At 33.7% G+C, this 11,456-nt stretch overlaps 3 protein-coding genes across 3 annotated transcripts; all 3 read right to left on the minus strand.

Moving 5' to 3' along the window:
• Nucleotides 1-847: 847 nt before the first annotated feature.
• Nucleotides 848-4,326, minus strand: Tsp_00256 (LBP / BPI / CETP family domain protein). The gene is made up of 6 exons (XM_003375989.1): nucleotides 3,998-4,326; nucleotides 3,827-3,938; nucleotides 3,651-3,770; nucleotides 3,529-3,593; nucleotides 3,475-3,488; nucleotides 848-2,151 (listed from the first exon to the last, which is right to left on the minus strand). Exons 1-6 carry the CDS (start codon nucleotides 4,324-4,326, stop codon nucleotides 848-850), a joined length of 1,944 nt encoding a protein of 647 aa, XP_003376037.1.
• Nucleotides 4,327-4,851: 525 nt separating this feature from the next.
• Nucleotides 4,852-5,218, minus strand: Tsp_00255 (putative nucleolar protein 5A). Its single transcript, XM_003375990.1, has 2 exons — nucleotides 4,964-5,218; nucleotides 4,852-4,908 (listed from the first exon to the last, which is right to left on the minus strand). The coding sequence occupies exons 1-2, from the start codon at nucleotides 5,216-5,218 to the stop codon at nucleotides 4,852-4,854; spliced, it is 312 nt and encodes a 103-aa protein (XP_003376038.1).
• A 1,953-nt stretch (nucleotides 5,219-7,171) lies between these two features.
• Nucleotides 7,172-8,643, minus strand: Tsp_00254 (nuclear cap-binding protein subunit 2). The gene is made up of 6 exons (XM_003375991.1): nucleotides 8,569-8,643; nucleotides 8,084-8,175; nucleotides 7,845-8,026; nucleotides 7,490-7,628; nucleotides 7,357-7,427; nucleotides 7,172-7,252 (listed from the first exon to the last, which is right to left on the minus strand). The coding sequence occupies exons 2-6, from the start codon at nucleotides 8,129-8,131 to the stop codon at nucleotides 7,246-7,248; spliced, it is 447 nt and encodes a 148-aa protein (XP_003376039.1). The 5' UTR covers nucleotides 8,132-8,175; nucleotides 8,569-8,643; the 3' UTR covers nucleotides 7,172-7,245.
• Between the last annotated feature and the right edge of the window lie 2,813 nt (nucleotides 8,644-11,456).

Raw genomic sequence — 11,456 nt, forward strand, 5'->3', positions numbered from 1 at the left:
AAGCTAAACAATGGCTCGAAGAATTTTTTTGACAAACTTCCATGTGAATTCAACTTTGCATTTGACGAAAGCAATTGTAATCTATATTTTTCTCATCTACATACACTAGTTCATGGTAAAACTTTCAAACTTCTGAACTTGATGAACCTACAGCAAATTAACTATTATTCCATTTGACACATTAAACCAATAAACTGAATAATCGTTATTGTGAAAAAAGTAGAATTTTATTTTCCTAAATTTCGTCACAAGTCAACGACGTACAACCATTTTTTCTTCTACTACTTCTGTATTTGACAGAATTGACAGTTTAATGCTTTTAGCATACAATGCAAATGCAAAACGGATCATTATTATTTCAAATGTGCAAGAAATTATTAATTAGTTTGAATTCAAAACTGATGCATGAAACAACTAATATATACATAAGCATTCCAGTTTATTTAATATATTGTGCAACAGTATCACAACTACCTTATAATGAATGATGTGTAGTTGAAGTTAATTCGCAATTTAATATTTTCTTCGAACAACTTTTATTTTTTAAATTAAAAATTTTAAACTTTGAAAAAGTTAGGCAATTGACAAAAGACAGTTGTCAAAAATCAGTTATACACAATGAAAAAGACTAAACAGAATATGCAAAGATCATCATTGTAAAAGAGACAACAAAAAAGATGTTTCTGAACTGCACATCAAGTCGATGCAAAAAGTTTTTATAGAACAATAACTAACTGATTACAAGAGTTTAAACTCAATTAAATTTGCAGAGTTGAACGCAACTAAAACGAATACTTTATCTTTGGTAAAAGATCCCGTTTGGAGAATTTAAAATCAAAACAACATATTAAAACACATCAGCGGTGCGAATTTCAGGCAATTTAATACCGAATTCTTCGAGGATATGTTGGTCGAATTGAAAGTCCAGATCCACTTTCAGAGAATTGCCTACCACGTTTATCTGAGCTCGGCCCAACGACAAGCCATTTTGTTTAGGCAAATTGAGACCATTCGAGGAAACTTCGTCACTTAACTGCTGCAAAACAGTCTGCGTAATGGAACTAACAAAATCCAACTCCATGTTTCCAAGTTTGTAAATACTGTTCGGATGATTTGAGATTTGTACTTTAGTAATGTTTAGCTTTCCAAATATTGAACTTCCATCCAAAACTTGAAGGCGCATATAGCCTACAGTAGTTCCTGTGAAATGAAACAGAGGACCATGCTTGTTGGAGTGCAATGTTGCTTTGTTGTAAGATATAAATTTTGCTAATCCATCTTGAAAAAGCATTTCAGGCGGCTTTTCGGCAGTAATGAAAATTTCAAATTCTTCATCTTCACTCACATCTGGAACACCTGCCGAAGACACAACATCTCCCAAACACATGCCGAGATAGCAGTTCGACGACATCAGTTGACTCAAATGTGGAACCGTATTTTTGTTTACAGTGGCGTCAAAGGCACCTTTTTTCCACAGCGCATACAACAAAGAATTTATGACATACTCTGAAATGAACACATTCAACATACGGTCGTTCATTTCGAGTGAAGTGATGATCTGATTGGGTGAAAACGGAGTTCCACCGCTCCCTTGCCAAGAGATTTCACCACTGTGCATAGTGATGATTGCATTTTGGTGCAAATACGGCTCTCGAACCAAGCCGTAGTCTAACATCATACCTTCAATCAGTGAACGTTTCGAATTCCAAAGTGATCCATTAGATTGAACATTCATTTCAGGTATTATTAAATTAACCTTGTTAGCCATGTTCATCAGTTGTTCGTTGAACGGTCCGTCGATCAGATGCTTCACCTGGGTGCATATTCTGCGTTGAACGGTGTCCTGAATAAGTTTGTTGAATGCACTGCCAATGCTGTTCACAAGCTTCTCAAAGGAATAGGCATGGACTGCGTTGACGCGGAAAGATTCAGATGTAGCGACGCAATTTCCGGTCTTCAGCTGAATTCCTTTTCCATTTCGTGCCCTGTACAGTTCAACGTCCAACAGTACTTGCAATGATTTTACATAACAAACCACTGATGCCCCCTGATCGTTCGGCGTTAAAAAGCTGAGCAAATTCCATCGTTCACTCAACTGTACAGCCATGTCCATATTAGTGACTGCTAGGCGTAATGAAGAAGGAGAGAGGACTGAAAAATCAAACTTACTGGCAGGACTGAGGTGAATCAGTCGAGCGTCGATTAATGGCAATTTCACCAACATCATGCTTTTTAAAGCTGCATTCCAGTCGATCAGTGCCATCTGACTGCGAAATATATCTAAAGCTTGTCGTTTAACGTAATCAATTCCAAGACGATTGATGCGCATCACAATTCCTGGATTCTTCTGCTCATCATTTTTAACTGCCAAAACAGCATTATTTTTGTAATCATATATAGTAATAATAATAATGAAATAATGAAGCAATGAAAACTTCATTTCTCAATTTTCAATCTTTTCTTCTGTATATTTTCGGCAGTCGTATATTTCAGTAATAAATATTCAGAACAGAAATTGGCCACAAAATATAGAAGCTATTGGGAAGTCACTGGCGGTGTCAGTTTCTTGTGACGTATTCAGAGCAAAGAACAAGGTTACGCAATACAGCAACAGTCTGTCCCATCGCATAGAAATATTGCGTTCCAAATTTGTTTTTTTTTATTTTTTTATAATGTGTAAGCTGAATATTGCATTGCTTTTAAGCTAACAAATTTTGCATTAGTTGATCATTAAAGCAAATGTCTTGTAGCATCGTGTAAATCTCTGTTCAACATTCTGTTCTCAAATGCACATCTTATGCAACAATGATTGATCACAGTGAAACAATAACAACTTTTGTCGTTCCAAAAAGCTCAAATTATCATTATAAAATAATAATTCTTTCACTGCTGATAGTGTTCTATTGCAAATTAATAATTCAGTACAATGTGTGTTGTGATACAATGAATAAATCGCAATAATGTTCAAATGTCACGATTTAAAAAAGCTGAAATTAAATTAACTTACTCAAATAAATACAAATGTCAAAGTAATATTTTATTTTAAATAATAAGTAGCAAAACACAATTACAAATTCAAATGAAAAAAATTTTTCGTTTCACTCTTCATGAAGCTCATGTGATTAATGCTCATTCTTGTGATGATGATTCTTCACTGGGTGAACATTCCTCAGGAGCACACTAAAATGCAAAAATATTTCAGTTTGTTTAAAAAGTTTTTCGTTAATTATTAAATAAATAAAGTAATTAATTATTGAATTATTGCAAACAAAAAGTATTTTATAATTGCTCCAATTTTCTTACAAAAAACTCTATAAAACTAGTCTCGCCATTAAAATCGATCATGTATTGGATAGATAAAAACCCTTTGTTATCTAATCGAATTGAAACTTTGTTAGCCAACTGCAATGCTTTCACTGCCGGCTTCAGTAAACTCATGCGAAATCTGCAACAAGACAAAAATTGTACACCTACTTTTCACAACCTTACTGTAAAAGAAAACGTTATTTCAATTAGTTGTGAAATTACTTTCGATGTTGTGATTCACTGCAAGAAAATACTTCTATGACATCTGAATTGCGTGGAAATTCTGTCTAAAAATTAAAAAATCAAGAATTAAATTAAACCAAGAAAAAGTTCTCTAGTTGTACTTTCACATCTCCGGTTGGACCAGTGGCTGCAATGGTGAATCCTTTACCCGCATCGATTTTCAATTCCAAATACTCAGAACTACTGTCTACGTCAAGAAACGCATCTCGGAGAAAATCAGGCTGAATTGCAAACGCATATTACAAAGAAATGTCTGAAATGATGACAAATTGAATACCTTCATGATTACTTTACAAGTTATTTTATCAGTTGAAAAATCAAATTCAACATAATCTTCTGGTCTTAACGTTTTAATTCTGCAGTCAGTAACGACACCACATTCTTCTAGTCTAAATCGGCAGTCAACTTGAAATTAGTAAAATATAAATGTAGATAAAAAAACATTTACATGAGTCGCAGAGGTGCACCATCTCGCATGTAGGAAAGTTCCAATCGTGGACCGTTGCCACTAGTTGAAGAGCCAAGAAAATTCAAACATTCCTTAAAAGGCTGCTTAAATTTGAAAAACCAAAAAGATATGTGAAAACGATTTACACAAAGCATCGGCAACTTGATTCGAAAGTCGATACCGCTTCCAACCAAAACGTAATCGTTGAACATCGCCCGTTGCACAAATACATTCGCTTGAACATACTGATAATCTTCAACTGTGATTTTCATTCCATTTTCAGTGAAGAAAACTGTCCCAGTCTTACACCATTCAAGTAAATTGTACATTATTTTACAAGCAGATTAATTTATAAACACAGCAACAGTTGACTTACATCACGAAACATCACTGCCTTAATCATACTATGGATTGCCCGTGTAAAATCAGTGTCGCCTCGAAACAAAGCAGAATTATTGTAGTCGGCATTAAAAGAGCTCGATGTTTCCATAGCACAATTGCTGATCAAACAAATATATTTGAAAAATAATTTTCTCGCTCGTATTACCGTAAGTACAAATGATAGACACGTAAAAAGTATACTAGAACATTAACAATTCAAAAAATTTATTTTCAATGTTTACTGGGCCATTGTATCGAGTAAAATATAAATGACATTTGTATATTATATATGAAATGAGATTAAATAGGAAAAATAAGCCGCATGAAAAAAATGCGGCAAACACAAAACATTAAAAAGTGTATAATAATAAATATCAAATGAAATGCTGATAAAACAATTTCATAAAAGATGAGTTTTAAAAGTGGATGGCAAAGTGAAACTTTGAAATAAGTAAATAAGTGCCACAATCACATCATTCGGATTTCATGCTTTGATCAGAAAGCGGTTGGCTTTTTACCAGACGACATTTCTACAAAAATGATCAAATAACAAATTTGGTAATTGAAATAAAAAAATTAACATACACGAGATTTAGACTCCTTCTTATCGTTATTCTCTGACTGCTCTGGTGGCACTTCAGCCGCTTCATTTGCAAAGCGCAACGACCGGCGAACTGGCAGCACTCGAGTAGTATTCTTAACGTTCAAAAGAGCAAGTCGACTTTTGCTGTGCTTTTTTCGTGGAAGACGTCGATTCATATTCGGGTCAATATTCTCCTTGTCCGCCTGGAGAATTTCACTAGGCTTAGTCGGTGAAGTATAAATGACCCGCTTGCTCATTTCACAAATCCCGCGCACTTTTGTATCTTTTCAAATCTGAGTGTCCTCACAAGCAAACCTAAAGCCGTTCTGAATGCAGCGGTTGTTGGCGTCATATAATTGAACCTAATTTTCATTATTTTGAATCTGACATTTCATTCACGTCACAAATAATAATACTTAAACTCTTTGTTTGCTGTTTGGTTTCATTAAATTTTAATACTTTTTAAAGATTATAAATTATTTTAGGAATTAAATCCAATAAATATGCCTAAATTAAAAGAATCTTAAAAACCATCTGTAGTACAAAAATTTTTTCCAGATAAAAATAATAATTGTGTAGTTTATAAATGAATCAATTTTTACATTTAACAAAAACTTGAATCACTTTATAGTGAAAAAATCTTTCCAAGTGGACCAGTTATTTATTTATTTTTCATTTCGAATTTAAAATTTTCGTCTAAAATAAAGATGGTCAGGTTCAATTTTATTCCACTTTATTGCAGACGCAGAAGTAGGTCAACAACAGTTTACCAGATCTGGCAAATCAAATATCACCAATTAGTGAACGGTCTGATGAAATTGATTTTTTAATTAGTTAAAAATAAATTAGCAGATTTATTTTCAAGGGCACCAGAATGTTTGTCTTATATATGCAGTCAGAAATATTTAGTAAAAACTCAGAATTTTACTTGTATAAACTATGTGAAAATTATTGTTATCATTGATAAAATATTATTTAAAAACGTAAAAAGTGGAAATTTATAAAACAGTATCTAAACTTTTATTCCTAATTCGTTATCAAAGTGACACTGCTATTTATTTTAACTTCCATTAACGTTCCTGACAGTATTACTGTACATACTTTTGAAATTGTATTTCTTCTTCATTTTATTTTTTTAACCATTATTAATACATTTGAAATGACAGCTACTATTTGTCTATAATTTCATATCTACATGAACAGATGTTGAAATACGCTGTAAATTCACAAATATGCTATAAATTAGTGAGTGATGTAAAGATTTCTCACTAAACACTGAACAGCAAACCAGTCTAACACTGAGAGTGTATATTTTTAAGCCATAAAAATTTGTACATTCTCCATAACAAATTTAAAATATATTGCTTTGACCAAAAAATCATGTACTCTGAATGCGAAGTGACAAACAAAACGCAATACAACTTGGTAGTTGAGGAAATAATTTTTTTCAATTTTACTTAATTGGCTTGAAAAGATTGCTCAATTAAAACGTCAACAGCAATTTAATACATGCTTTTCGGCGAAGGTACACGACTTCAAAATCTGATAATATTCATTGTGATGATCATTGAAATGAAAGTCACGTATTTCTGTTTTGTAGTAAAATGACAGTTAGTTAACTGTGAACTGTAACTGTATACTGAACTGTAAAAGTAATGATGACTGTGATTCAAACAATTATCATTCAAGACTGTGGTGATGGTATTCGGTCTGTGAAATTTTTTGTTACCCATAAATGCTTTTGAACAGTTGCTATATTGAAAGAAATTTTGTTGATGCTTTTGCAGACAAATAATTAATATTCTAATCGAACAGTATCACAATTTGAGAATTTCAGTAACTGGAAAAAGTAAAGCAGCAATTAACATAACTTGATTATTATGACGAATGGAACAATTCAATTTCTTTCCAGGGCTTATTTTCCATACTTCACTAATTTATCATGTTCATTTAAAATTATCTGTTTAGTGTCAAAATGCTCTCCTATGAAAAATAAAATTTCATACATCACAGCATACATACTCATAATACTGATGTTAAAAACTTATTTTATTCAGCTCTTACTTTCAAAAACCGATTCATGGAACACATTCAATAATTCAGTAAGTTTTTTTCAAAAATATTCAGTAATGTTTACTTCAAAAGAAAATAAACGACAAAAGTATTAAGCACGTAATCTACAACAAGCGTTTTTGCAACAAACAGCAAACAAAAATATAAATTTTATAAACTTAACATACATAAACTGTTCAGCATATTGCTCTCACCAGTGACGCAGTGATTTTCACAACCTATAAAAAACATATTCTCATAGCAAATGCTTATCAAAATGCAGGCTTTTCAATTCCACGATTAGTCATAAGCGACACTACGCCAATGGTAAAATATATTTTACTTATGTTTCAAAGCGAACTTTCCCCAACCACCACGATCTGGATCGTAATCTGTACGAAATTCATCTCGAACCTAAAAGGCAGGAGCTAACATAAAATTTAAATTCAATTTATGATAAAAAGCTGTTCATTCACCTGTCCACCACTTTTTCCTCGCCCATACTGACGACCTTCTGTAAAACCAGGATCCCAGTCAGTTCGAATAACACGATCATCTAGACGAGCACCATTCAAATAATTCATTGCATTTTCTGCATCTTCGCGAACATAGTACCTGAATACAGTTAGCCGCTATTAACGTAAAATGGTTTCAAAATGGGATGTAGATAAATTTTAAAAAAATAATTAAATAAAATTCACTTCAAAATAGCAAATTCACTTATTTAGAATTCTGGTAATTTAAAAATAAACTTTTCAGAAATAAACTTATGCATACCAAAAGCTTTATATCAAGCAGTTCATTATAAGAATGAGTATAATAAAAAATTACTCGACAAAACAAAATCCACAAGGAGTTCTTTTCTCTCGATCCAATCCCATAATTACTCTTCTGATATCCCCTGCTCGAGAAAACAGAGCATAAATTTGATCTTCTGTTGAGCAAAACGACAAGTTTCCAACGTAAATCGTACTACTAGATTTCAACAGTTTCTGCCACTGTTCATCCGTACCCTTCAACAGTATTATTTAAAATTAACATAAACTATATATATATGTATATATAATCACCTTGAATCTAGAATCTCTGTACTGGGGTTTATTTGAATTTTGAAACATCTTCAAACGTAGCACTACGAATATTTATATTTTTTCCACAAAACCTAGAATCAAACAGTTCTGCATTATACCTTTACAACTAATGTATCTCATATAGAATAAGATAAAAATATTTTTTGGAAGATCTTTCAAAAAAAACTCACAAAATTGCTAAAAACAGTGATAAAATAAATAATAAGAAGTGATAATTCAGATGTATTTCACAGCAACTTTGATGTCAAACTGAAAGTATGTGGCGTATAATACAACTGAAAAATTATTGATAAAATAAAATATATCATTTGATTTCATCTATATTATTATATGAAATCAAAAAAAGTAAGCATTACTTTAATTCAACTCAAGAGAAACAAAAAAATGCAAACAAAAACATACTACCCAGAGCACTGTTCCCGGAAGGAGCTAAAAAAACATAAAAAACAATAAATAATGAAAACCTTATTCAAAAAGTTGCAGCGTTATAAAAAAGAAGTAACTCTTTCAGAAATTGAACAGGAATGTAAGAATTTATTTCTCAACCACCCTCTACCGTAAAACTACAGTATATTAGAACAAAGGATCATTTAACAACTTGCTATCACATAGTGCGCGAAAGTAATTAATTAAAAACACTGAATATAAAAATTAATTAGGTGTAACAATATTAAAATAATTTTTAAATAAATTTCATATAACAGTATTACATAATCGTATTAAAATGCACCATCCGTTTTAAACTTATCCATTTTATTCTTACGTTGAGTACAGTAAAATAATTCCTAAAAACTGATTTGTGTGAATTGTGATTGGAAACATATTTTAGATAAAAATTTTTGAATAGAATAAACATTATAAAGTGTATGGATAAATTTCAAATAAACACAAGTATAATGGGTTATTAAATAATTTATGAAGAATTTTCAAGTAAAATAAAACCCTTGTTCGTTTTGAAAATGCTTCAAGTAAATGTCAGAAAATGTATGCATTAAATGAATAGTTTATACAGATAATATTTAAAAAAATAAAATAGACAGTTTAGATGTTTTGTGTTTCAATAAAAAACAGATACCAGTTTTTTAAGAACGGTACTGTTGATTGAAATATTTAAAAATCTAAAGGTGAAGGATGCGTAGTTTTATTGTCAGTTATTCGAATGTTCATTTTGACATAGATGATTTGAAAAACAACTGAATATTTTTGGGTAACCAGGCAAATGTAATAGTAATTTAAAGGAATGTTTTCAATCTTCGGTCTTCTACAACTTGCTGCACAGATGAAGTAGCAGTGCATTCAAATGAGACTAAATTTATTAAACATGTCATTGGTTGTTTATATTATATTGAACAATATGAAAAATTGCTCATTATTAGTCTGGTAATCGACATGATTAATTTGAATAATTCTATATGGTCACTTACTGAAACAAGAAGTCCAAAATGGAAACAACATAAGCAGCAGCGGTGTGCACAATGCTTGCATGCATTGGAGCGTAGAATTGTGTTTGCGGGTCAGCGCTCGATATTTTTGTCTCACTATATAGGCGGCTTGTTGAAATGAGGAGCCTATTTGAAGTAAAAGCAGGACAGCAGAGTGTCTGGTGTTTGTTCGGTAATTTTTGAAAAGAACAAAAAAAGATGCCAAAGTTGCGAGTGGAACTTTTCTTGTTCAACGCTTTCCTGTTAGCTGGACTTTGTGCGCAAATTAGCGGCTTACTGGTGCGGGGTTTGCGCAAAGAGATCGCCAACGGTATGCAAGCTGACCAGCCGGGCGTTGTTGTACGTACCACATCGAAAATGATCTCCACTTTCCAGCCGCTAATATCGAACGCTCTGAAAAAGCAAATACCTCAGATGAGCTTCGGCGACATTGTGCAGCCGTTCTTGCACGGTCATGTGAACATCTCGAGCATGAAGTTGAAGCGTTTCAAGGCACAGGATCGGTTCGACTGCCGACTTGAAGAGGAACCCGTGCCGCGCATCAGGGTAATTTTGGCTGGCTTGGACGCGGATATTGCCAGCAATCTGAGTGTCAGCTCTAGACTGATACAACTCCATTCGCCGTTGGATTTGTGGGCCAAGAATTTGTCAGTCGATCTGGCGATGATGTTGGACAACGACAATCCTAACGCCACGTTGAAACTTTCCGTACCCGAATGCAAAGCTAGTATCGGATTCACGGATTTCCGGATCCACAACGCGGGAAAATACGGTCCATTCATACCGTTGTTCAGAAAACAAATAATCAACCACATCAACGGCGGTATAAGCTCGTTGATTTGCTCACAAGTGAAAACTTTGGTAGACAAACAATTGAACGCCTATTTCAACACTCTGCCAGTGCAATATCCGCTGATGAATATCAACAGCACCAGTGACGATTTGGGTTCAGCCCTTGGTGCGTTGTTCAATTTTCCAGGTATGAAAATGGACCAAGCTCAACGGGAAAAGGTGCTTTCCAATTTGATGCTAAACATGAGCTTAATTGCAAAGCCGAACATCAAATCCAGCTACATCGACACGTTTCACTCTGGAGCGGTTTGCTGGAAGACTGGCGGCGTTTCAGCATTGCAAGCCAAACCGATGAACTTGTCCTCTTACAACAGTGAACGCATGCTGAACATCTTCATTTCGGATTATGTGCTAAATTCGTTGCTGTTTCTAATGTTCAGAGATAATTTGGTCTATTTGGGCTTCGATCCGAACAAAGTCGACGGTTTCAAAGACTTGCTCAAAGTACCCTGCGATGCGGAATTTTGCTTAGGCGCCGTTGTACCCGAATTCAAGACCAAATACCCGAAACACCAAGCCTGGCTTACCTACCAGCCGAACAACGCGCCGGGTGTGCTGATTGATTCAAACGGTGTCCATCTGCTGACCGACGGGATATTGACCCTTTACGCGACGTCGAAGAGGAAAATGTACCGTCTGCTTGTTGTTCTGGTTGATCTTTCTGTCGACGTTAGCTTGCGTATGAAAAATGGCCAAATATTCGGCGAAGCTGTCATTGAAGATTTGGACACGCAAGTTCTGAAACACAAAATGGCTTTCGACGAGACCCGGTTCTCAATTCTCACCGGCTTCACGAAGCTAATATTGCAACAATCACTGAACGACCTGCTTCGACGTGGATTCAAACTGCCAAATTTAGGCGGCTTTCAGTTGCACAATCCAAATCTCCGGACTGTTCAAAACGGTCTACTTATTGAAACTGATATGCAAATGGGCGAAGAAATGCTGCAAAAGATGACTGGTCAGATACTATCTGCAAAACATTAAACATTTTCATGTTATGTTCAATTTTTGTAAAATTACTGTTTTATTGAAAATAAAAAATTCAAAGAAAACAC

The sequence above is a fragment of the Trichinella spiralis genome (assembly GCF_000181795.1).
Source record: "Trichinella spiralis strain ISS 195 chromosome Unknown Scfld4, whole genome shotgun sequence".
NCBI classification, from domain to species: domain Eukaryota; kingdom Metazoa; phylum Nematoda; class Enoplea; order Trichinellida; family Trichinellidae; genus Trichinella; species Trichinella spiralis.